Raw genomic sequence first — 26,622 nt, 5'->3', positions numbered from 1 at the left:
AAAGCAATGTGCTCTAAATTATATATTGTTTATGCTAATTTTTATTTTTATTTTTTTACCTGCAGAGAATGAAAACATGAAATTTTCTCAGATAATCCACATATTCCATTTCACAACTAAGCATTTTAATGGAAAAAACAATTTATGCTTGAAAACACAAACAATAAGCAAACTAATAAATGCATAATACTTAAAAAATCCTCATGAGACAGCAACACACCATTTTTCTCAGTGGTTAAAAACACATTCCCCTGTCTATATTAAGGAGGAAAATAGCACTAGGAATAAATCATTTATACTTATTGCTTCAAACAAGGAGGAAATCTAAGCTAAAGGAATTATAAATTTCATACCTCTGAAATAAAGTTATTTGGGTGCAGGGGTAAAGCACACTCCTTTGTATGGAGGCCTTAGTTCTCGACGCAGGTTCAAGTCCTGGCTAGGTGACCTTTGCTGCATCCTCCTCTCTCACAACAAACTTTACTGTCTGACAACTGCTTCTTGAGGTGACAAAACCTTTCTTAAAAAATCTTATTTCCCCTTAGATAGTGCTACATTTATATGAAACGTGCATTTTTTGGGGGGTGAAAAACCAGCAGAATTGATTGCGTTGCATCCCAAAAAACCTTGCTAAATTAAGCAGCTTTTGATGATGGTAGTGCGATTTGTGATATGGCGTTATTGTATGCAATCACAATTCCAGACAGATTTTGCAATATATCAGGACTAACATTGACAATGGCTAATATTATCCATATTTGTATCGGTCTGAGAAATAAACTTGGGCTGATATTAACTGATCTTTATTTCCAACCTATTACCGTTTGTTTCTTGAGGGGAAGTGAGACTAGTTAGCCATTTGTTTGGTCATGTGACAGTAATAGTGATGCAGCGAAGGATTGTGGGGAGTTTAGCTGAAGAAGAAAAGAACAGGATGGCTGTTTTCTTTTTCCAAGGTGTTGAAAGGGTAGTGAAATAATACAATATTGATAAATATCAGGTATTGGTCATAACAGTATATATTATATAAATTTGCACCAATGTATTGAGACAAATACAAATACATTATAAATCAACTAAATACAAGTTCTTACTTTTTGTGCCATGTTTGAATAAAGGTGAAATTTTAAAATACATTTATAGATGTAAAATAAAAATAAAAAAGTTGCTTTAATGCTTAAAGAGCTTTACTGGAATTGTGTGTGGTTTTGGATGGGATCTAGAAGAATTTGCCCTGTGGCATTCATGCAACCAACACCCAATCAACAGTCACACATCCTGCCTGGGTTAAAAAAAAAAATAACTGTCACAGGTCTGTTGTCAGGAAGTATTTCAACACTGCAACGTTCTTGCTACATGTCAAATTTGGTCATAAATAGCACTTTAAAATAGTTTCAGCCTCCTTTTGCTCGAGTTACACCAGGAAACAGTTTGCACAATGAACATTGTGTGCTTTGGTTTCAGGCTTGATCCATATCTGCTTTTAAAAGACTCTTTGTAGAAGTGAAACTAAAACCCAACATTGTTTAAACTTTTCCAACTTACGACAGAAAGCCATTGTGGTGCATAGTTTCATACAGATCCAGAGTTAACAGCAAATAGCAGGTTCATTTTGAATCGAAGACGAGTTCCTGCCAAACTATTCCTTATTTGGTTCGAATCTGAGAACTAGAAGTGACGTCACTGAGACACTGCTACACATCAGTTGCAGTTTTAGTTTGCTCAGCCCTTCATGGTTTGAAGCAGGAAATCTAATTTCCTTAAAGATGCAATAACTTTTGGGAAGTCAAGTTGGCTGTTGAGCACAAAGCTTTTAGTTGCCTTAATAGAAAACTTTAGTTTATCAGATGCGTTAAGACAGTCAGATAAATTAGGCTTTCACATTTATACTCAGTTGTTTATGCTTAAGACAGAACACTGCAGTTATTCCCCCCCTAAATTGCATTAAAATTTAATTTCTGGAGATATAAAATCTAGCACGCCAAAGCTCAGTTAATGTGCAAATTTACCCACTAGGCAAATTACTTAACTTTGGGGGGGGGGAAAAAAAAAAAAAAAAAAAAAAAAAAAAAAAAAAACTATACAAAAGTTGTTTCACTTACTTTATTTGACAATGCATTTACCGATTTTATTGTAATGTTCAGTTCTTTTAGATACATAGATGTACAGTATTTCTAAGTGGCCACAGTGTAATAGTCAAAGAAATGCAGATGTGGGTCAAACTATAACAGCTTATGTACCCAGATCAAGTGTACATGAACATGCGAGAATTTAACCATATGTACAAAACTTTAGACGAACAAGAAGGATATGACAACTTTATCCCGCCCCAATTTCATTTTAATTTTTAAGAGACCAGATTAAACAAACTGAATCAGAAGATAAGAAGCTGTTGTGATCAGATTTTGCTTTTCAAAAGCAGAATTTGATTTTATTTATTTGACATCATGGCCTTCAACTTTGATAACGTTTTTGCTGATCTTTGCTGCAAATTGGTCCCTGGTGCCGTAATCTGAGAGGTCGTTCATTTGCAGCTCGTGTTTGATGCCTGAGAAGATATATACAAACAAATTCAAAATAAATTTCCTCAAATAAATGTGAAAAATTAAGTCACTCCTGTTGAAACATGGGACTTTTACAACACCCCTAAATTCTTAAGAACGCAAATACCTACCTGTCAAGACCTTCTTAAGCGAGTCTTTTGAGCTAGCGTACTGCATTTTGGACTTGATGGGTGCAGTTTCAGGAGCCCTAAAACAAAGAAATAGTCAGCTAGCTTGCCAATCCTGTTCAATTTTCTTAAACACAGCAGCCCCACAATTCCGACTACTGAAAAATGACTGATTTTGCCTGAAAGAAATATCTGCAAGTACCACATCACAAAGACCAGCTCCTCTTTCCTGCTTGACTCCTTGGTCTCAAAGTGGCAGTCGTACAGCATGTAGCGACACTTCTCCTTGTCCAGCTGACTCAAGAAGAACTTGAAGATGTCATCCTCCCCACTCAAATCTTTCTCTCTGAAGATGCTTTCCACTTTGATAAAACCCTCTTTGATTTCCAAGACCACAAGTCTGATGCGCTCGTTTGCATCCGCGTCGCTCTTCACCACTTTCATGTCACTGATGATGTCCTTCACTTGGTCGTCGACTTGCACTCCGGATGCCTGAGAAAACAGAAATTCACATTTTAGGGTTGAAACAAGCAATCCTGAAAAAGGGGGATGGGGGGGGATGCTTTTCAAAGGAGCGTGCTGAGATTGAGGATCAGTTTTGAGTTATAAAAATTTACTAATACATTAGAAACTGCCACAATCCAGACCATTCTGTCAAATTTGGGCCTGGATTGGAGCTTCAGCAGCTACTCTTTACTTGTACTCTGGTTCTGAGACCAAAAGCAGAACAGAGAGATGAAGAAACAGGAAGCTCTTCACAACTTCAAAACTGAGTTCAAAAATGTCAGTCCAGTTAAGGCAGCAGAGTTCATAAACGCTCCAACTTCTCTCTTTTTTGAGTTAAAGTGTTGTTTCCCAGCCAGTCATAGGCCTTGGTTCAATTGCATTCCAGTCGTTGTGGAACAAGTTAGCACAAGAAACACTGCCCTGAGCGACCCTCAACAAGTTTCAAACACGTTCAGCGCTCCCTCCATTTTGGAGGCAAACCACACCTTGCACAAACCCTTTTCACCAGCAGGTTCATTTTCACCCCATTAAATATTTCACACCTGCAAAACTCCAGACTAAACCCCCTTTAACTTTAAATTATTATAAAACTACATATCTACAAACACATGTTTCGCATAATCTAAAATAAGAAAGTGAGTAAAACAAAAAAAAAAGACATAAGGCTTGCATTTCCTATGAGTCAAACAAATAAAACAGAACTCTTATACAAGATCACATTAAATCTAAGATCCACCACCATCTCACAGGAAGTCTGCTCACTCACTCACCATTGTGCTTGTGAAGTGTGAAGGAAAGAAGCAGCAGAGAAAAAATGGCAGCTGCAGTCAGACTGCCGAGCGGGTTATAAGAAGGAAGAGCAGCAGGTTGACTCATAAAGGCGGAGCTGCACTAAGTGAGCACACCTCCAACAACTGACCCACCCACTTCAACGCAGGTGTGATGCAGTTACAGCTGCAACCTCGGCTTTTAATTATTTCTCAAGTCTGACTCAGTTTTTGCCATTTCTTGGATTGCATTACAAAATCCAAATGCTTAAGTCCCCATTATAATTTGATTTAGTGGTGCGAATACATAAACTGACTTAGGTTTTCCAAGAAAAACTTCAGGTGTTGAAGTTTAGCAACTCATAGCCTTATATGGAACTCAAACCTGCCCACGCTTTAACCCATCTGCTGCTGGGACGCAGCTAGGTCTCCTTTTAAGGTAAAAGGTAGGACAAGTGGAGACAGATGGTTAGGGAATTTAAGAAGCTACCTGTTGAAACTGGGGCAGCACATGCCAGTGATAAGTGGGATAAACAAGAACATGAACGGTTCAGCTCCAACAGACCATAAATGTCTGCAAATTACAAAGATCCCTCCCACTGTGGCAGCTAAAAGAAACAACTTTATATACATTTGCTTTGCGACAGAAAGGGGAGCTTGGACACCAACCCAATTTAAAGAACATTTGGCCCATCACTGTAGGTTTAATTGATTGCAATTTTCACTTACAGGCCACTTTATTAGGTACCCATTTTGCCTTCAGAGCTGTCTTCAGCGTCTGTGTCCAAGTGTCAGAAACATTCCTCAGATATTATGGTACATATTTACCTGATCACGTCACACAGTTGCTGTATCTATGATGTGAATCTCGCTTTCCACCGCATCCTAAAGGTATGGTGTAAAACTCCACGCCATTAGAAACCAGGAAGATAGAGCACATAACACCAGTTTTAAAGTCCCTACACTGGCTACCTGTAGCTCAAAGAGTAGACTTTAAAATACTGTAGTTAGTTTATAAATCACTGAATGGTTTGGCACCATAATACATTAAAGATCTGCTATTGTTATATCAACCTTCCAGACCTCTTAGGTCTTCTGGTTCTGGTCTGCTCTGCGTCCCCAGAACCAGAACCAAACGAGGAGAAGCTGCATTCAGCATCTATTCACCACAAATCTGGAACAAACTTCCAGAAAACTGTAAAACAGCTGAAACACTGACTTCCTTTAAATCTCAACTAAAAACCCACTTGTTTAGAGTTGTATTTGAAACTTAATCAATTACAAATTTAATGACGGAACCTGACTTCGTGTTGTGTTGATTCTATGTTGCATTGTGTTTCTGTGTTTGATTTGATGTAAAGCACTTTGAAATGCCTTGTTGCTGAAATGTGCTATAGAAATAAAATTTGATTGATTTGATTGATTGATTGGAATCTCCTCTTCCACCACATCCTAACTGTAGGATATGGTGGATACGGTTCTTTATTGGATTGAGATCAGCTCCTTGGCTCTTAGGTTACAGTGAACATTTTTCCAAGTAGAAGAAACCACTTCTGACCTTTGTGTCCTGCTGCTTTATCCTACTGAAAGTAGCTGATGTAAAGCAGTACAGCTATTTAATCTAAATAGCTGGACTGGGTCATTTTATAAGGTCAAATAAGGTCATTTTATAAACTTTTACAACACAGAGACACGAAGTGGTACCAATATGAGTGACCTGCAATGAGACACTTACTGATATGGAGTCCCATTCTGATATCATGTAGGTTTCACCATCAGTTTCTGCAGCTCTCAGTTATGAATGCTACTATAATGTTCTATGAAATACCTCACCTCAAACATGTATTTATTTTTTTTAAATAAAATACCAGCATATTCAGTAACGTAGAATATGAGCAGAATAATAACTTTTATTGTTTTCAGAATAGTACCATAAAATATTGTCCTGCAACTTTTAGATTTGTCTCTGTCAACACACCTAAATCATATAATCAGGTCATGAGTTGGACTCTGGAGGACTTGGATGCATGAGGAGGTGACTCAGTCCTTTGATGGGAGATGATTAAACATCATAACATTAAAAAAATGTCTTAATGAATCAAAAATACCAGTTATAACTGTCCTTGTTCAAATCAACATAACGTATAGTTAACCCCATGTCAGACACTTCATGAGCAGTAAAAGAGAACCACACAACAGAGAAACAAAGCATCAGGTGATCCTGCAGAGTTGCATCAACAGAAATGGTGTCCACCATGGAAACAGCTCAGTTTTTTTCAAGTTTAAAATCAATACTGAGAACAAAACAGTCCTCTTCTGTTGTTTTTTGATCACCTGAGGAATTTGAGAAGTGAGGAAAAATGTTAGCAGTCTTAACAATCTACTAATGGAGCAACATACTCATCAGTGCACTCTGAAATTCAGTTTTAGTTTTACACTTCTTTGTTTTATTCCAAGGTCTTTCTGAAAATGACAATAAAAAGAGGTACAGGTTATAATTAGCATGTTTTAGTTGTCATTTCCTAGACCAACACCCTTAATTAGAAGGAGCACTGGAAGAAAAATGCTCCTTATCTTTGCTCAGGGTAGACAGAGTTCATTTCTTCTTATTCAGACCAACAGCTTTGGTGGAGCTCCCGCCTCTTTCTGAGCAGAAACTAAATACAGATCCTCTGCCTCATCATCACAGCAGCGTTACTTCCCCTAAGGGTGGATTTATGGTGTTCAGAGTTGCTGTCCCGCCTCACATCCGGAAAAAAAGCAACGATTTTACTGCAAGCACTAGGTCCTAGCTTACCTGCCAACAATGTCATCATTGTTGGCAAGTATGAGAGTAGCGAAACACAATTTATACATGTCAACCAGTGGATCATTTGTGTAGGAAAGAAATGATAAGAGAAAAGATTTTGTGGAAATGTGGTCAGACTGGACTTAAATTGCAGACGCCAGCAACATTAGAAGCTCCAAAAGGGGAAATGCAAGCCAGAGCGTAGCAGGGCAGGAAATGACTGCTGCATAGCTCTCTGTGAGCTGAAGCCTTCATGCTGCTGCAAGCACTCTGGGAGCTTGGCCCCAGCAGCGGCAGTGACATAAGAGCAACGACTTCACAAATCTGTGAGAACTGGGACATCTGCTGGCGTATCATAGTACTGAACTCTGTTTTCGGTTGATATCTGTGAGAATCAAGGAAGGAACATTAATAAGGGTCAATAAATACACACTCACACACACGCACACACACAAATCGGATTCAAATATAAGCTTTAGAGTTTGAATCTATAAATTTGAATTTTGTTTGGTTAAAGAGGAACAACCTAGTTCAGATTTCTCAAACTTGAAACAATTTAAGAGAAATGGTCCTAAAATCAGTTTTATTTTTGGTTGACAATTTTCTAAATAGCATTGCAATGTGAATGACTAACACTGGTATTGTAAAACTTAAGTGCAGGAGAAATTCAACTTCTCCATTTTTTGTGTTTTATTCTTGAAGAAAAGAGTCTTGTTCACTGGTGCAAGGATGTTTCTCACCCACTCCAAACCTCAAAATAAAATAGGACTTTCACATATTTAAGACTTGGTGGAGCTGCTGTAATGACATGTACATTAAATTCAATTTAGTTCAGTTCAATGTCACTATCTCCATCCTAGTGGAGAAATAAGATATTACAGTAATTCTCATTACATAAGTTTCTTCAATGAGTAATTTAAATGTGATTAATGCTGTGAGCAGGAGGGATCTCCTGTAGCAGTCTGTGGTGAAACGGTTCTGAAGAATTATCCGACTCCTGTGATTCTGCTGCTTCATTAGCAGAGGAGGCTTTGGGTTTTCCTTTAACTCCATTATCTTATGAGGTATCCTCTGCAAATCAGTTATGGCAGCACCTTTTTGGTCATCTCTCTGAGTCAGATGATCCTACCTCATGGGAAAATAATTCAAAGTACAAAAACTACCATTGAGATTCAATAGCTATTTTAATAAATCTTAAGACAGTTGACAGTTGTAATATTGATTGCTGTTTATTATTTAAGTTTTTCTCTGCTCAACTGTCTTAAATCAGTTTTAGCCTGTTACATTTACAATTCTTAAAGACATGGTTAAATGGTTAAATGAAACCCTGCTGATATCAAACCTCTTCAAGGAAGATCTTCCTGCTAGTCCTCGCTGTTATTAAAAGCAGCTTTACTTCCTATGTGGTTCCCTTTGGTACATGCAACTGTAAATTGTTTGATTAAAAAAAAAAGTAAAATGTATTACACAGAAAAACACCAGCCAATCATGATTCAGATTTTGAATAATCTAAACACAGCAAACCTTGGTCTCTAAGAGAGCTGAGCTAATGCACTACAGACATGGTCTTCATATTTACCACACTCACCAGAGGAAAATATAGATTTTTATAATCCAACTCTTGACATGAAAGCCAGTAACTACATTATGTGTTATAACATGTCAAACCATATTTATGTTATTGCTTGAAAGCTCAGAGAAGAAGAGAAAAAAAATGAAAGGTGCCGTATTTTTCAGCCCAAGCAAACACCTCTACTTCAAAAGAAGTACATGATGTTTGCTGATTGTGTTGGCAAGCATTAGCAATAATTGTTCCCTCAAAACTAATCCCTAGTGACTAACTTATAAGTGAACCTCTTTCTGCAGTTAGCGAAAAACAAACAAAGTTTCAGAGTTGAAGTTTAAGCAGTTTTGTTTATGCAGATCTACAAAACATCTTGGTTCTTCTGTTTGCTCGCAGCTCTGTTACAACATCGTCACAGTCAGCCACTGTGGATAAAAGCATTAGCAAGTTAGTCTTTCAGCTTTTCAGCCATTTATTTTTATTGAACACACATCCTGGCTCTTACCTCCATGAAGTTCAGCTCGATGGTACCAGAACCATCTTTGTCCAGCCCTTCAAAAGTGCCTGTAGAGATGTGAAGTAAAAAAGATCATAACTTTTTACAGCAAGTGAAACAAAATCTCCATACGGGGAACAAGACTCACTGAAAAGTGTCTCCAAACGAATCAGGCAGCCCACAAAGTTGTCAAAGTCAATGGTGAGATTTGCTTCACTGTAGCGAGCCACAATGATCTGATGGAGAGAGTTGTTCAGAGAGAAACCTGTAGAAAGAGAACAATCACACAATTGTTTTTTACCTACTTAAATCTCACAAGTGGAAATATAACTTGATAAACATGTTTCGCACCCGCCTCCTCGACGGCTACCCGCATCTCGGAGGAGCTCATGTACCCACTTTGATCTACATCTTTTGATCTGAACAGATCCTGAGTGGAAAAACAAGAAGTTACCATCTGCTATCAGCAGAGTACTACTTTTGTAGATATGTTATAGAGGTAAAAAGGAATAACAAACCAGAAATTTCTCAATCTTTGTCCACAGGATCTTAAACTCTACCAGGCCCAGCTTGCCAGTTCCATCTTTCTTTTACATAATTGTTAAGGAATGTTAGACCAACATCACAAGAAGAAAAACTTCTCAATGATCTCCCATTCCTCAATCCTTAGTATTTTGTAGATTTACTGGTATTTTTTGGGGTCATTTTCTTGTTATAGAGACCAGTTCTGCTTATGATTTCATTATTTTAAAGACGAAGTCACATTTTTCTCAAGCATCCTCTGATAAACTGTGAATTTGTGGAAAATGATCATTTCAGAGATTTTGTTTAGAAAGGATACATCCAGCAGGTTAATCATATTGTGACAAGTTGCAAGACTAAACCCATTGGTTTGGATGTCGTCTCCTGAAAAAATGCATAAAAAAATGTGAATTGTGCCTGAATCTAAAGATCATTTATGTTAAATCTAGGCAATTAAGGAAGCAGGAATCTCTTACTCTTTGCCACCACCCTGTTGAGGACTCTTTGCAGCTCGAATGCAGAAATTTCCACATCCTAAGCGATGAGACGAACACTATTATTTTAATTTTGATAGCAGATATTTGGGAGTATGAGACTGTAAAAAACTGTTTAGCATGCTCACCTCTCCTGCAAGCTGTCCAAAAAGCCTCTTGAATCTGTCACTGATGTCGTCTTCATCAATATCAATCTAAATGTAATAAAGGCAAGTTTTCATTTGCTGTCAAAATTAAATGAACATCACCACAAATGCAAATTGAAAACAATACCTTCTCCACATGGCTTTCTACTGGATCATCAATCTCTCTGAAAGGAGCAAAACATTAGATCAATATTGGAGCAACTAAATTATTGTCTGTATGGCTATATATGTTGGTAGAACTTGTAGCATACTGGACATTTGCTTGTTTCTCAGAGAACACCCGCACATAGAAGTCCCCGTTTTTGTTGGGCTCAAAGGTGGAGGGAACAATGAGATACTCTCCAGGGGGAAGACAGAAGCGGTTGCACAGCTCCCTCAGGTTGATGAAGGTCTCGGAGCGTGCTGCTGAACGGTTGTACAGGAAGAAATCTTTCTTCAGGTGCACCTGGGTCTTACCAGAGTACTGCAAAAAGAACCAGATAGTGTACCTTTGCAAGAAAGCCCACATGATCCACTAATATAAAGCAGCATTTTCTGGTGACACACTTTACTGGGAGGAACATGTTGACACTACTGTGGCTGTCAGAGTAACAATGCTGGTCAGAATTGGACCAGAATTTATGTCTATATGAATGCAATGAATTTTAATTTTTCAAACTAATGTTTTTTGTCACAACAGGTAATTTGTACATGGATCCTGGTTTGTTAGGTCTCCAGAAATCTTACGGTTACACAATATTTCTCTTGTTTTTCGAATCATCATATGGAATGTTTTTGACAACTTTGTGCTGTTTTACTTTTTTCACATATTTGTCTGTTTTGGTCTTTCAATTAAGACATCTAAAAGAAAAACATCCCTGAACACACTTTAATTTTGAAAACGATTATTTACATCCTTTAAGAAATAAAAGTATTTTAGAATTTGAAATATCCCCGTGCAGACAGTAGACTCCCTGGATGATGTACCTCCTCGGGAAGCTATAAAAATGGAAAGGAAATCCAAGGTTAGACTCTTATGAAATGCTACACGTTCTCAAATACTAATTTCATTTTTATTTTGGCCCCTCACATCATAAATTGCAAATCCAATAGTCTCCATGTCTTCTCCCATTTTCCTCCTACTGCGCTTGTTTTTCTGCATCAGGCCCACAATGACCGTGCATCCCTCCTCACCGTCATCAGGGTCGTCGTCCACCTCGTCCAGCTTTATCACAAACTGAGGATTTGTCCAGAAGGTGTCTAAAAAGAGGAGCAAGTGTTACTGGAACAACTGAAGGGCAGGTTTGACATGGCCAACCCGGTATTTTGGTATAAAACAAACACAGCATTTCCATACTCATTTGTTCTACTGGGAAAGATGAGGAAAAAACATCTCAGAATAAATATATATTTTATTATTTACTTGTAAATAAAGAAAAAATATATTGTAGTAGTATCACATTGCTCTAAAACAAAAAAAAATCCAACATTTTCATTTAATTACATATTTAATTAAACTTATTCAGTGGTTTAAAAGCATATTAAGACATATTTATTTTAATAAAATAACTTATACCACAGCTGTTTGCAGCCCTAAAAGTTCCACTAAAATTATGGTGACTGAACACATATATAGTTTAAGATCAGAAACAAGCTGCTGCTGCTCTGTTGGCAATTTGATAAGAATAGAATTTGCCATAATTTTATCAATTCTAAAACTGTTCTTTTTTTTATGTTGCTGAAAATCATGTATTTTACTGTATTTTTTCATTGTAAGCCACTCATCTCTACATTCATCAACTGAGTTCAAGACTGCAGCAGTCGGAGTAATTAGCATACGCACTGTTACAAGCACTACCGATAAATATGGAGCCGTCAAACTGGGCCTACCTGGATAGTTCCTGCAGCCGCCAGCTGACACACCTCTCTTCCATGTCTCCTCAAACTCTGTCTCTGCCCATTTCTGGTATTCGTCATCTGTCAGAGTGTCCGGGGTAAGGTTGCAGATCTCAAGCCGGGAATACTCACGAAGGAAGTCGGAAAAGGACATCCTGTGGAAACAAAGGTGAAAAACATAGAAAAAAAGTGAAAATGGTCTCCTCCATTTTATATATTTTTTTTAGTTACCAGAATTCTCCATCCTCAGATCGGTTGGTCAGTCGCTCCTGATCCTCACTGCTCACAGATTTCCATTCATAAGAGCTGGAACAAAGAAACAAAAAGAGTGAAACTTGAGCTAAGTGGTGGGGAGGGCTCCACACCTACATAGCAACCACAAAACACATTGAAAGGGCTGTTGTTCAAGATTTTCCAGCCTTTCCAATGGGTGTGGTTGTCTATGTGTGTTATAACCATGACACACATAGCATGTGTCATATTTGGGGAGTTTGGGAATAGAAGGAGAAAGGATGATATTTAGGATTTAGAAGAAGTAGTTTAAGAAATTTACCAAAAAATTTTGCAAATTTGTTTTGAACTGGATTTCTGTTGGGGTTGTACATAGAGGCATCACATAGGCAGTATTTGTCTTCACCCTATATGTTCTCCCATTGGATGGCATCATCATCTTGCGGAATACTGTTGTTTTAAGGTTGTAGTCAATTCTAAATTTACTGCATGCTTGTCTTTTACTCTAGTTATCCTTCAAAAGCGGCAAAGTTGGTGTACAGTCCTCTTTCTAGGAAAAACCTGAAGTGGAAAGCAATAAATGTGATTATATAATGGGTTCTTTTGTTAAAACGTGAATCAACGGTGATTAATTTGATTTCTTTGGTGTCATTTCATTAGGCACATCCAGGCCTGACAACTCCTCAACCTGTAGAATAGAGACATTGTTTTAGTGGAACCTGTCTGACAAAATAAAGTAGGCTCAACAACAGATGGGAAACAATGTCATTAGCTGGGTTTGCATTGGCTATAAAATTGCACAAATTTTAATTCTGAAAATAAATTTGCTTAATACAAACATTCCAATTTTTCAAAAATTCCATTCTTTGATAAAATGTTTTTTGCGCTATTCTATGGACTGAGGAGAGAAAATCAAATGTGAACATTCAGATGATCAGTAAAGTTGTGAAGCTACATCATCCTTGCACCCTGGATATTTGTGCAGACCAGAATACTCCGATTAGCAAACTTCTCAGAGAATATGCTGGCTCTTACTTGTCACTCCATGCGCCCGTCCACTCCACTTGACCCCATGGGTTTCTGATCCTGATCAGCTGCACCATTTCTCCTTGATACTCCACCTAATGCAAATGAGAAAATCAAAGAGCTCTGCTTGCAGTCGGAGGATAAATTTTGACTAAATAACTCCTGGAGTCTCACCTGTTCAGCTCCTGTGATGGAGTAAGCGTGCCCCTTCACCAGCTTGTGATGTGTGATCGCCTCAGAATCAGCTGCACTAGTGATCTGCAACAAAAAAAGATAATGTGAAACAAGTACCTCAAAGATAGCAAACATAGTTCTGATAGACGAACTCAGACGAACATCAATGGAGCATCCCAAAAGGGAGCCTCTATTCAAGGCCTTTTGGATTATTTTGAAGAGACGTGGATCTGGTCTCGCCAGTTCATGTCGCTCTGCGATGCCCCCAGTGAAGTCTTCAAAGCCCTCAATGGTGCTGCCTCCAGAGAGAGCCTCATAGCATCCATTTATTCTAAAAGCAAAATAGCTTAGATTAGGACTAGACCTATAAAAACCTCCAACAGTTAAATATTCAGATTTATCCATACTTAGCGTAGGCTTTCTCCAGCAAGGCGCTCCAAAACTCAGAGCCCTCCGCTGAGTGAACAAACAGGAGTTCTCCATCTCTGGTGGGCAAGCGATCATCAACAACCACATCTATCCAGTCACCAAACTGCCAGAACTGAGAGCAAAAAAAGATGATCCTACCAGTCAAATCTAACTTTTTTGTCTCTTGAACCCAAGTAAGACTCTAACTGAGGCAGTGTTGTACCTGGAAGTGGAAAATTCCAGCATAGTTTTCAGTAAAGCTTTGGTCATGGGGCACAACACGGGACAAAACCTGCTTGTTGAGAGTTAGAGAGGCAATAGCTGCCAGGAGCCAGCAGTCACCTGGGAAAGAAAATCACCAGTCAAGGCCTAATGAAACACACAGATTAATTCACTGCAACATATTTCCAAAAAACTTAGTGATCATGCTGGTCATTTCCATCAAACAGATCTGTGCTGCTAGGCCAAATGTTTTTTTAATCGAGAGATAAATCATACGCAAAATAGACAGAACAGAAAATACAGGTAGAAAACATATTACAGGATGAAGTGAAGACAGACAGTAGGGTGAGGGTGTGCATTTAATTTGTTCAAATTACTAACAGGTCTCAAGACAAGTACATAAGTTATAAAATAAGTTAATCAAATTAAATTAAGCAGAAAAACTGCACTGTTAAAAGCTAATCTACCATCCACATATTTTCAGATGGTTTCTGCGGTGATTGTTTGCACAAAAAAAAGTAGACTGGGCGAAGGCACAGAAACAAGATGGAGATGCTGTGATCACTCAAAGCTGATGTCAATACACAAATATGTAAAAGAGATTTTGCTTTAGGTGTTTTCCTGCACACAGAAAAGAAGCAGGAGACTATTAAGCTGTGATGTCAGGTTAAACAGCATCAGTGTTCACAGATAATCTGTCAGGGTGAAAGTGTTTCTGTTGAAAAGCTAGATAAGCATGCAAACACATCTGAAGAGCTCAAGATAGAAACATGTTGCATGTAAAATTTTGATTGTCAATTTTTCTGGTGAATAACTTTTGAATGTGATTAATTTCAAAGAGAATTGACATGTTCTTTTAAAAGCAGTTTTTGTGTGTGTGTGTGTGTGTGTTTGGGCTTCTCACCTAGTGCTCCCTGACAAATATCAGTCCTTGTGGCATCTTTAGAGATGAATTTTGGGTTTTGGCACAACTCCTGCAAAAAAGGATCAATAAGACAAGTCAAACTGCGGTCCATCCTTGTTTAACCTTCTTATCCGACCCTTTTAAGATGTTTTTGAAGTGACAGTACAGAATTTTTGAAGTGGAGCTCTGTTATAGGGTATAAGCTCTGACATTTAAATTAAATCCAGATTATTTTATCCCTGAGGCTCTCAGGACTACTACTCCAACAGAGACCAAGACCAATTTCCAATGTCTCCAAACAGCTCAAATCCCCCCCAAAATTATTGAGGTTAATGCAAACAATGTTTTCTGAAACTTTGTTATTTACATGAAAACTGGAGGTAGGAGGTATTGCATCACAAAATTTCTTCCTCTTTGAAACAGGCATTAAGCATGGAATATTAAACCCTTTCTGGTCTGACAAAAAAGGGGCCTGAAATGATTAAATTAAGTTTTAATTAAAAACATTTTTTCTTCTTACAACCAGATTATTCCAGATTAGATGGTCCCACGAGGCTAAAGAAAATGGCTATCAAAAAAAAACTTTACAATCTTAAAGCAACTCCAGCTTATTAACCTTGGAACCATGGTCAAGTTTGAACTGGGCAGCTATGATCTTCTTGTGTTCAGTGTGTACTGAGAACAGAAAATGTAAAGCATTCAGGTCAAAAAAGATCGAGCTCCCCCACCTCCTTCCTGAACTACTATTGCCGCTCCCAGTCAAAAAGAGCCAATCAGAGTGAGGAGGAGGAACCATGTGCTGCTAATCATGATAATGGTAAAGAAGCAACTTAGTATTCCAGGAAAACCACTTATCCACCATTGTCAGTGTCCATGCTAACGAGCCTTAGCATTTGTGGTAGGCTATGTTGTTGTGAATCAGTGCAGCTTAGCATAGAGCAAGGGGGACTGTGTGAGTGCAAGAGTGATTGACAGCGCTAACATCCTCCTCCTGGCTCTGATTGGTTGTCTCTACTGAGTGGTGTATTTCTGCAGTTAGTATCAGGGAGAAGGCAGAAGAGCTTGATATTTTTAAAAAAATCAAATGATCTCTTTTCCCTGCTGAAATACTGTCATAATATAATGATAATTTCAACAAAAAACCTATTTTTTATAAAAGGTACATACTGTAGCTTTAACAGAACCTCACTGAAGAAATACAGAACTATTTGGAACTGTAAACGCTTTAAGTGTTATGATAGTGATGCACATATTTATGAATAATCATACCCTACTTGCAAAAATCCCTATTAAAAGCATAGAAGCCTTCTTTCATCCTTGATTTATGCTCTAAACAATCTCTATCATAACTACAGTAGCTTCCCATAAATCTCCATTTAATAACACTCACAGTGGGCCTCGTCCAGGTGACTCCCCGCACTTTGTAGGAGTTTGGTCCGAGCTCATTGAAGCCTAAGGATGAAGGCAGAGCTTCGAAGCAGTCATCCTGAAACAACTGTCCTCTCTCCAGACAGCTTCTCCTCAGCTCCTCAAAGTCTTGGTTCAGGTATTTCCGTGTGTGAGAGTTGCATCCAATTCCCTGCGATTTCTCTCTGAAATGCTGAATTTTGGTTGCAATGCCTGACATCTTGAAGGTGTTTTGAACAGTTTCTGTTTACCTGTGGCTGGCTGCCTCTCCCTTGTATGTGACTGTGTGTTCGGTTAAACAGGCCCTCTGTGATATGTGTAGATCAAATGTTTCCACACCCCTTATTGTTCATGCCAGACAGCCCTTTCTGGTTTGCATGTTTGTAGCTAGTTCAGTCTCCATAATTCTCACTTCAGACATGAGTAGATAGAAAACAGGTAGTATTGTTCAAAATCAGACATCAAGAAGCATTTTTATTTTTTCTTTATTTAGTGGAATTTATAGCCCAAAAAATTGATCAGTTAAATTCACTTTCTTTTCAAATTCGTCTCTTTCTTCTCTTCCTTGTTCTTGAATATTTCTTTTGCTTATCCTCAGAGCTAATTGATTGCCAGGCACATCCACTGCAAGAGGAAACAGAAAAAACAACAAACTCAAAAATCTCTTAAATAGCAAACATGTAAAGACATTTTATTATGTCCCCCACCTGTTGTATGTTCAGCTCAATCTTCCCTGAGTCTCCTTTCTCCAGGGCCTTAAACATTTCTGTGGGAGAGGCAGACAAACAGTTACATTACTAATTTAAACACCACTTTGCTCTCTGTCGGCTCAATTGCAAAAACATTGCTGTGACATTTCTCTATTTGCTCTGGTGTCACTCACTGAAGAGCATTTCCAGCTTAATGAGGCAGGCCACAAAGCTGTCAAAGTCAATTGCAAACTGAGCATCTGCATAGCGATTGACGATGGACTGCAGCACAGCGCTGTTCACATGGAAACCTGCAAAAAGAAAGATGAGCCGTGTGTTATTGTGTAGCTGATATGTGCCACTCTTAAAAATAAAGGGTGTTAGTCCTCAACCTGCTGGTCATGTAGGGTTATAGAAAGGTATCAGGCACCAGCACCGTTTTATGTTGTGCCATTTTAAACATGCTCCTTTCATTGTTGTGCCAAAGTTCACGTGCATGAAACAAAATTTGAGTGCTGTGCGGGAGCTGCTTAACTGGCTTTTCCAGTTCTAATGTAACTGCCCTCACATGACTTTTGTAAACACACGCAAACATCTGAGTCAGTAATTTGCTATTTGTTCCTGCAGTGCTTCCTCAGTCACATCACAGACTCAGAAAAAGAAGCACCACCATGCGTTTGCAAAACTGTGTTGGAGAAGCAGGATTGCAAGCAATTTAGTGAGAAGACAAAATCATAAAAATAATCATTCAGCAGTTTATTTCAGCTAATTTTTTTTGTCCATCTCTAGCTTTTGCGGTGAACATTTGTTAATATGTCTGTTACCTGCTTTAGTAACGGCGGCTCTCATTTCGAGGGAGCTCATTGTACCCGAGTTGTCTGTGTCGTGGCTCTTGAAGATTTCCTACATTGACACATTAACAGCTTGATCACATGAACAGGTTTTACAGTATGGTTGACATTTATTTGTAGGGCATTTAAAAACACATCGGAAAGCCAGGAAATGCAAAAATCACAATAAATTACAATTTACATTCTTTGGTTTTTAGACCAAATAAACAATTTATTTATTTATTTATTTAAAGAGCTTCATTTCTTATTAACTTGACATGAAGCAGGTAGGAAATTGCCTGTGGTCTACTGACCGTGGTATCACTGAGCCACAAAACACTAAGTCATTTATAATAACCTTTTTCTGAAACAAAAGCTTTACCATATGGATGATGATGTATGTAATGGCACCACCTTGAAGAAATATGCCATACATAAACAGGTAAGAGATAGATTATAGCTATTCACAAGCATTTCTGTTCACAGTGGTGGCTAACAGACTTAGCTCACAACAGTGAGCTTTTAAATGCTTGTGTAGAGTGCCTGTCTATTAGGACTCCATTTTTCTTACTGAATAAATAATTATATAAGTTTTCACTTCATTAATTCAAATGGAAACTTTGTAATTACTGCCACTGACTTGGGTGATGGTTGTGTTATGCGCTGATGCCCATGTTCAGCAATTCAAATATAATTATCAACCTTTGGCAATGTTTTGATATCTTCTTACTCACCCTTCTTTGTACACAATATTACATATTTCTCAGTTTCAAACATGGAAATTGATATCAGTGTTTTTAACAGCAAACTTGAACTCCGGGTAAAGCTGTAAAAAAACAATTATAAATGCCTTATGAAAGGAGAAGACCACGTCATACCAGGTATTTCTGAAGTTTGTTCCAGAGAACATGGAATTCCTTCAGCCCCAACTTGGCACTTTCATCTTTCTGGCAATGTTAAGACTTTAAAGGTATCAATTCATGTTAACATCAGGAGTTTTACATTGTTACAGAATTACTGCTTTGAGTGCCATCTTTAATTGAGGATACATCCAGCAGACTGACTATGAGACGCGCCGTCTCGAGGCTGAATCCGTCTGTCTTGATGTCAGAGCCTGGAAAAGAAAGACCGCAATGAGTTGCTCACTACAGTTCCCAAATCCCCAAAAGTAGCAATAATTGTCACCGCTGTTATAGATGTGTGTGAAACTTTAAAATGAATTAATCTTTTATCACAGCTGCATTACCACACATTGACAAATGTTGAAAAACCAAATCTTAATCAGTACATGTATTCTATTTCTAGCCTCTGGCATAAAGCTGCATAAAAACAAATATTTATATTTCCAGGAAACATCTCCAAAGATCACTTTCAGAGAAGTGCAACAAAGAGTGGTATCTTGTGGTTGCAAAATTTTCATGCCAACCATTAGATGCTTTCTCTGTGCCATTGTTTGTGTCCTATTAGAAACAGAAACATCTGCAGCTTGAAAGGACGTTAGCTTGGACAATGATGTTTGTTCAGATGAAACAGAGTTTGTTGCAAGATTTTCTGCAACAAACTCAGTGTGAAGTTATTTCACTGCAATGAAAAAATAATCGACTTTAAAGGTTTTACACACTTTTAGCAGGAATTCTGTTACACATGCGAGACACTTTATGTTTAACTTCTCGGCATACTTACGGTGAGAGACAATGTTGTTCAAAATTTCAACTAACTCAAAGGCCGATATCTCCATGTCCTGTTCAACAATAAAAGGGCAAATTATGACCTATTAGTTTTTCATAAAGGAGTTTGAAAAAATGATTGAGCCCCTAATTTAAAGGGAACATGTGTACTTCTGGACCTACATTGCCAGCAATTTCCTTAAAGATTTTCTTGAAGTGAGGATCAATGTCACTTTCAGACACCTCCTCCTATAAAAGAGTGATGAAAACAAATGAAAACACCAGCATTTTGAAAGCTCAGCAAACGCTCTGTTGAAGATAAAATAAGCTACAAGTTTACCTCTTTGATTTTAGCATCAATCTTCTCCTCCAGTCGACTGAAATATAAATCTAGAATTATTCCTGTTACTGATGAACTGAGAAACAGCAACACACACAAAAGTATCACAGATACCTGGTAGTGGCCTCTTTCTCTGAGAATACCCTGAGAACAAATTTGCCGTTCTTATGAGGGTGAAAGGTTGAGGGAATGATGACGTATTCTCCAGGGGGAAGTCTGAAGCGTTCGCACACTTCGCGGGTGTTGATGAAGGTGCTGCTCATTGCCACTGGTCTCTGACTCAGCAACACATCTGGGCCGAGGCGAACGTTGCTGCAGCCTTTGTACTTAGAAGAGAAAGTTTCGTTTTTCTTTAATAGTTTTTTATATACAAGTTTGAGCCTGAAATGAAGGAGAGAGAGTTGAAAAACTAAGCAAACACAAACCTTATCTGGAACCTGCAAAAAAAAGAATTACAAATGTTTTAGAAAAATTATTTTGATAAAGTTTAATATCTTTAAATTGGGTGTCAAATTACTTCATAAGACCTGATAAATGGCGAAGCCAATGGTCTCCAGTTCGCTATTAAGCCTCCTCTTCTGCCGTCCATCCTTTTGCATCAACCCCACCAGGAAGGTGCATCCAGATTTCCCATCCAGAGGGTCGTCATCCACATCCTCCAGACGCATGACGAACTGTGGGTTGGAGGAGAACGTGGCTGGAACAGACCAAGGAGGAGAAATATCTTACAGAGGGAAGTGACACAGAGCTTCGACCTCTGAAATGAAGGAATCTTTCCAGGTTTCTGTCCAACCTGCATTGTTTCTGCAGCCACCAGCGGTGGATCCCACCCTCCACATCCCTTCAAACTGGTAGTTGTTCCAATGGCCGACCTCGTCGCTTTCCAGTGTATCTGGGGTCAAGTTGCAGATCTCCAGCCTGGAGAAGTGCTTGATGAAGTCTGAGTAGGACATCCTGAAATCAAGAGCACCGTTGTTCTACAGCGTGTCGCAAAGATATTCACTCCTCTTAAGCCGAATGCAGACAAAACTGCTGTGACTTGACTGATAAAATATTTAAGCACACCACTGTTATCTAGGTCTAATTTGTAGAGTCTGCAAGCCCATATAGAAACGTACGTGCGGCGTCATCAATCACATGACATCTCACAAAATGCAGTTCATAAGCATACCAGAACTCTCCATCTTCTGCCACGTGGTCCAACTTTGATTTGGTAGCATCACTGACGTACTTCCACTCATGGGATCTATTTTACAAAAATAACACTGTTAACAAACAGTGAATGTTTTGCTTATTTTATTTAAAGTACAATTTAAAAAGCAAAATGGTGTGAAAAAGCATTTGCCCCCTTCCTAATTTTATATATTTTGCCTGTTTACCACACTTAAGTGTTTCAGAACATCCAATTTAAATATTAGTCAAAGGCAACACAAATAAACACAAAACAAAGTTTTCGAAATAAAATTTTTATCATTAATGAAGAAAAAAATCCAAACCTTCATGGTCCCGGGTGAAAGAAGCGTTGATTGTTTTTTTTCTCCCTTAATAATAAAAACTTTATTTTAAACTTGCATTTTGTTTTAGCTTGTGCTGTCTTTAACTAATACTAAAATTGGTTTGATGTTCTGAAACCCTGAAATGTGACAAACATACAAAGAAAATCAGAAAGGGTGCAAACACTTTTTCATACCAGACTAACATGGAAAAAGAGTCAGTCTGTGTATTCCTTCTTTTTTATGTGTCCACATTAAAGAAAAACAGACTGCTGGTTATCAGTTTGCTGAACTGTCAGAATTTACCCGTCACTCCAAGGACCTGTCCATTCCACTTGTCCCCATGGGTTTCTAATACGGACCAGTTGAACATCCCTGGCTCGGTAGCTGACCTGGAAGAATAGGAGTGTGCTGTATATTTGGGCATGATGCAAAACTAGAAGCTAAAATTAATTACCTCTTCTGCACCAGTAACAGAGTATGCATGTCCTTTCACAAGCTTCAGAGCGGTTACTGCCTCTGTCTCACTGGCACTGGTAATCTAAAAAAAAAACCATCAGAGATAAACACTTTAATCAGGTGCCTTCATGACTGTGTTACTGTCCATTTTTCAAATTGAAGTGCAGTTAAATATGAAAATGAGACTTGCATCAATAGAGCAGCCCAGGAGTGAACCCAAACCCAGGGCTTTCTGGATGATTTGGAAGAGCTTCGGTGGAGCTTTGCTTAAGGTGTAAATCTCAGCAATCCCTCCTGTAAAATCCTCAAAGCCCTCGATGGTGTTTCCTCCAGACAGAGCTTCGTAGCAACCGTTCACTCTGCCAAACACAAGGGAGAGGAACAAATTTAGCTCCTCAGTTTACAATACATTAAAATAAACAAACGTACACATCTGAGTGATTAGTACTTTGCGTAAGCTTTCTCCAGGAGAGCACTCCAGAACTCTGAGCCCTCTGCCGAGTGAACAAACAGAAGCTTCCCGTCTTTGGTGGGTAAACGATCATCTATTACGACATCCACCCACTCACCATACTGCCAAAACTGAAAGAAACAATAAGTGTTAAAAACACACACAAAAATATAAATCTGGTTTCATAAATAAAAAAAAATAACAAAAAAACAAATTGTGGAATCCTTGAAATATTTCAATATCAACCTTTAAAGGGGGACAGAACAGACCAGGTTCAGGTGAATTTCCTGAATTATTATTATTATTATTATTATTATTATTATTATTATTATTATTATTATTATTATTATTATTATTATTATTATTATTATTATTATTATTATTATTATTTTAAATTATGTATCAAAAGTTCCCAAAGAAAGAAGCTTGTTGGGTAAATGTCAGTATTAAGTTTTCCTGACCTGAAAGTGAAATATCCCTGCATAATCCTCAGTGAAGCTCTGTCCAGTGGGCACCACCCGTTCTAGGATTCGCTGGTCCAGAGTTAGAGAAGCAATGGCAGCCAGAAGCCAGCAATCCCCTGAAACATAAGGGCAAATAACTGTGAACTGAAAAACACATAGAGATTGAAATGGACACTTGTGATCTGCTGTGCATTTTGTTTACATTTTGAAAACACGAAAAATTATGATATTTCAATCTAATGTTTTTTGTGTTATTTCCTTCAATACACACTCCTACTTCAATACACTACTTTTGTTGCAAAATAAAATACTGTTTTCAGATTAAAGTAAATATGTAACTGCCTTAAAACTAATATACACCATTTATACAGATAAACTAAAATTTGAGTCATGACTTTGCCATGGCTAATTTTGTCTTGGATGAACAATGAAATTTGCACCAAAAATTGAGTTAAGTGCTGTAAGGTCATCGCTCATCAGCAACATCCAGCTAAAAAAAAAGGTAAAAGTTATAATAAAAAATGTTCTTTATGACTTTAAATGATACTTTTAATAAACCTTAATTCTCAAAAATGACAAAACTGCAGCAGCTTTGTGAACATCTGTATGGGTGACCAGGTTTACTGTCATCACCTCTACTAATTAAGCTAAAATTGTTTATTTCTGGTATTAGTGTAACCCAGAACAAATTTTTAAAAGTAAAACCCAACTACATTTTTTGTTCATTGATAAAAATCTCATTGGATTTGTCAGGGTGTTTTCAGAGTTAAGAAATGATGCAAAATTTAAATATGTTGCCTTTTTTGACAAAAAAATCTGCAAAAAGAGCATTCCCAAAATCCCTTGATGGGGGGCTTGAAGGAAAGAAGAAGCATTTAAGCAATTTATATATTTTTGAACTAACCAGGCTATTGTAAGCTTAAATATGTGCACAGCTGAGAGAAATGAAATATATACAGTCAGGGGAAAAATTACCATTTTTAAACTAACCTGATCTTTGCCAAATAAAAACTTAGAATCAGTCTTAGCAAGTTTAAGGACATCAGTATAGGATGTGTGCACATAACAAAGGCATTTTAACATTTATTTGTTATCAAATAATTAAAGCACATCTAACCTCACATGCCTGTAAATAAGATTTACACCACTGAGCTTCAGGATATGAGACTAAATGAACAATTATCAGAAGTGCTGAAATGTCACTGGTAGGTTTGACCTTTAAGTTTATAACATGAAGGTTTCTGAAGCCTTCAGAGTTAAAGGGTTAAAAGGAAAAGAAAACTCATTGTGTGTTACCATATGCTGGAAAAGCAAATTTAATGGCAGCAGTTGGGGGGGGGGAGGGGTTATAGACGGCTTGTTAACGCATTAAAAATAAAAGCAAAAAACTCACCTAATGCTCCCTGACAAATATCCATCCTTGTGGCACCATCATCAATGAACATTGGGTTTGAACACAGCTCCTATATGACAGATGAAAAAATTTTGAAAAAATCAATTATTTTTGTGCAATAAACTTATTATTTTAAGTTGTTTTTTACCGTTGGCCTCTTCCAAACAATGCCTCTCGTATTGGATGAGTACGGCCCCAGCTCATTGTAGCCTAGTGACTTGCTCTCGGCACCAAAGCTGTCATCCTCAAACAGGCGTCCCCTGCTCAGACACTGCTCACGCAGGGTCTCATAATCCTGATCGCAAAACTTCACTGCCTTCTGGTTGGTGCCGATGCCTTCCTTCCTCTTCTGCTGGTGGGCCAGTCGATCTGCTGTGGAGGTCATTGTCACCCTTTCTGAGCGCTCACTTGCAGGATTTCCTTATTTAATAACAGGGCTTGTTTGCCTTGTCAGATGCTCTTATGAAGGGACACTTCCCTGAAGTGTTTTTGTGCTGGAGTCTTTTATAGCTACCTATACGGATGGAGAAATGGAGTCAGATAACAAACAGGGAGGAGCTGCTTGTGGACAGGTGAGACAAATGGCGCAGACAGCAGCAGGCGTAAGCAAATCCACGATGAGCTCGTTGTGACCACAACTGAAACAAAACAAGGACACACCTTATAGTACCAACACCCCTACCACCTTTTGTCCTTTTCGTTTTCGGGACTAAATGTAGATATTAGACACTGGAAATGTTTGTAAAAACATCTATGTGATTAGAAAAAGTTAACACACTATAAAGCTTCACATAAATGATATATAAAAGTACATTTCTGGAAAATGGTTGTAGAAACAGATTGTGTGCTGTAAATATGGGTGGGAGTTGAGGAAGAGATCCCTCAACATACTGAAGCAACAGTTTAAACAGGTCAAATTTAAGATGCTGTGTTTCATAACCTGAGTCACGCACAGGCACACCCAGTCAGGAGTTGTAGTGTTACATCCTCATTTTGTGCTTACATCCTCCAACTGAAATACAGGGAACCAAAGCCCTAAACAAATGTTTTTTTAACTCAGTTTAATCAGGAATTAAATTGATCCTTTTGTGCAACGTCAGATTTGTGTTCTATACCATAAATACAATGTTTGTGGCCTTCAGATGATAGTAGCAGTGCATATAAGGTATTATGATTAAAAATTCTTAATAATTATTCACAAATGTCTATAGACATCAACAAAGATGACCATATTTCCTAGAAAAATTTTAGAAACACAGTTTGTCTCACCTATGGAGTCACTGGGGGAAATAAATGTCCTTTCGGCCTGGGAAAACCTTGAGACCCAAATGAACCTGAGAGTATCTGGGTTAGGAATGATGATAACAGTTTTAGATGTAAATTATTTATCAGTGTTTTTAAAAAAGCTGGCACCCTGTCTGGGGGTGTACACCACTCCCTTCCTGCTGTCTGTTGGGACAGCTGCCAACCCCACCGTGATTCCAGACAAATAAACTAGAAGAGAGGGCAATCTGTCTGGTGTCCATAACAAGCAAATACATGGTTAAATGACTAATAGTTCCCAAAGACAGACAATAAATCAGTTAATAGGAAGATAATTCTTTGCGGAAGGAGAAATCTCAAAATGGATTCATCTTATGAAACTGATCGCATTCCAGGTAGATCAAAATTTATCTTTTGTCTCCCTTCAAAGTCATTCTATAGGTTTAAAACTCAAAGGCATCATTTAGCATCTGTGTGACCTGTTTTGCTTATAGCAAACAAGTCTGGGAAAATGTATTCAGTCTTTGAAGTCATGAAAGAGGTTTGGGTGAGCTGGAACCACAAGAGGAACTGGAAGGGGGAAACCTAAATGAAAACTTGTTTCAGGTGTGCACAAATTCAAAATAAAAGCTGAGGTTTTATGAATCAAAAATCCCTCAGCAGTACAAAGACGATCAAACTAAGAGGAAACAATACAGAAGCTGAAGCAAAGAGACAATAAATGAGCAAAGGAACCTGACAGAGAACCTGTTGAAGCAACAGCAATAAAGATGAACAGCAGGTCTGATCTGATGGCAGGTTAGCTGCCTGACTAAAGCAGACAGGAAAATAAAAGAAACCAATCACCTATAAAAAGGACAGAAAAATGGCAAAAATACCAAACCTTAAAAAAGGCAGGCTTGGTTATTTTACGAATAGCACATTCGTAAAATAAATGCCTGCTATTCTTGCAGGCATGTTTCCTGTTTACTCTCACAACAAGTCTCAAAGTTTAAACAAACGTCAGATGTAAAAGTTTTATTTATCTCATAACAAGACAGCCTGATGAACTTGATGACTTTCAATGTTTGCTGCCATTTATCACACATTTCATCTCAAGTGACAAAAACCAGACTCAGTATGCAGTAATGAGCTGAATGTTGCTTTGTTTATAGTTATACACTTAACTCAAGGTTAACCGTTTTCTGAATTGAAAACAGTTTGTATTCAACTGCAGAAAATTTGTCTGCTAGTAAAGCTAGTAGCAACAGCCCTCTAAAAACTTGCATTTGCAAAATGTTTAGAGGAGCTCAATAAAAATCAATGTCACACCTTTCAGATTTTATCTGTAGAATATTTAGAAAACCATGTATCACCTTCAATTCATTTTAA

General features: G+C 38.0%; 3 protein-coding genes across 5 annotated transcripts; all 3 read right to left on the bottom strand.

Annotated features, from left to right (window-relative positions):
* Nucleotides 1-2,089: 2,089 nt before the first annotated feature.
* On the bottom strand, nt 2,090-4,285 carry cfl1l (cofilin 1 (non-muscle), like). The gene is made up of 4 exons (XM_044137255.1): nt 3,949-4,285; nt 2,874-3,163; nt 2,675-2,751; nt 2,090-2,548 (listed from the first exon to the last, which is right to left on the bottom strand). Exons 1-4 carry the CDS (start codon nt 3,949-3,951, stop codon nt 2,436-2,438), a joined length of 483 nt encoding a protein of 160 aa, XP_043993190.1. The 5' UTR covers nt 3,952-4,285; the 3' UTR covers nt 2,090-2,435.
* Nucleotides 4,286-8,594: 4,309 nt separating this feature from the next.
* LOC122842935 (calpain-2 catalytic subunit-like) lies at nt 8,595-16,548 on the bottom strand. Of its 3 annotated transcripts, XM_044137246.1 has the most exons (21): nt 16,186-16,548; nt 14,796-14,865; nt 13,893-14,011; nt 13,669-13,802; nt 13,424-13,592; nt 13,262-13,345; nt 13,097-13,182; nt 12,062-12,136; nt 11,825-11,985; nt 11,025-11,194; nt 10,922-10,933; nt 10,207-10,418; nt 10,083-10,119; nt 9,938-10,003; nt 9,792-9,849; nt 9,635-9,699; nt 9,312-9,380; nt 9,145-9,223; nt 8,942-9,058; nt 8,803-8,861; nt 8,595-8,722 (listed from the first exon to the last, which is right to left on the bottom strand). In XM_044137246.1, the coding sequence occupies exons 1-21, from the start codon at nt 16,420-16,422 to the stop codon at nt 8,699-8,701; spliced, it is 2,103 nt and encodes a 700-aa protein (XP_043993181.1). In that variant the 5' UTR covers nt 16,423-16,548; the 3' UTR covers nt 8,595-8,698. The 3 variants fall into 3 exon arrangements, 2 of the variants coding, with proteins under 2 accessions (XP_043993181.1, XP_043993180.1); XM_044137245.1 differs by having other exon boundaries at nt 13,262-13,592; XR_006372653.1 differs by lacking the exons at nt 8,595-8,722; nt 8,803-8,861; nt 8,942-9,058 and having other exon boundaries at nt 9,157-9,223; nt 9,792-9,868; nt 13,262-13,592.
* A 108-nt stretch (nt 16,549-16,656) lies between these two features.
* Nucleotides 16,657-24,481, bottom strand: LOC122842936 (calpain-2 catalytic subunit-like). Its single transcript, XM_044137248.1, has 21 exons — nt 24,137-24,481; nt 23,989-24,058; nt 22,593-22,711; nt 22,129-22,262; nt 21,871-22,039; nt 21,679-21,762; nt 21,528-21,613; nt 20,900-20,974; nt 20,522-20,682; nt 20,256-20,425; nt 20,154-20,165; nt 19,843-20,054; nt 19,729-19,765; nt 19,572-19,637; nt 19,405-19,462; nt 18,771-18,835; nt 18,600-18,668; nt 17,716-17,794; nt 17,086-17,202; nt 16,910-16,968; nt 16,657-16,826 (listed from the first exon to the last, which is right to left on the bottom strand). Exons 1-21 carry the CDS (start codon nt 24,371-24,373, stop codon nt 16,803-16,805), a joined length of 2,103 nt encoding a protein of 700 aa, XP_043993183.1. The 5' UTR covers nt 24,374-24,481; the 3' UTR covers nt 16,657-16,802.
* Between the last annotated feature and the right edge of the window lie 2,141 nt (nt 24,482-26,622).

Source organism: Gambusia affinis, linkage group LG13, assembly GCF_019740435.1.
Source record: "Gambusia affinis linkage group LG13, SWU_Gaff_1.0, whole genome shotgun sequence".
Lineage (NCBI taxonomy): Eukaryota > Metazoa > Chordata > Actinopteri > Cyprinodontiformes > Poeciliidae > Gambusia > Gambusia affinis.
This window is presented reverse-complemented; position numbering and strand designations above follow the sequence as displayed.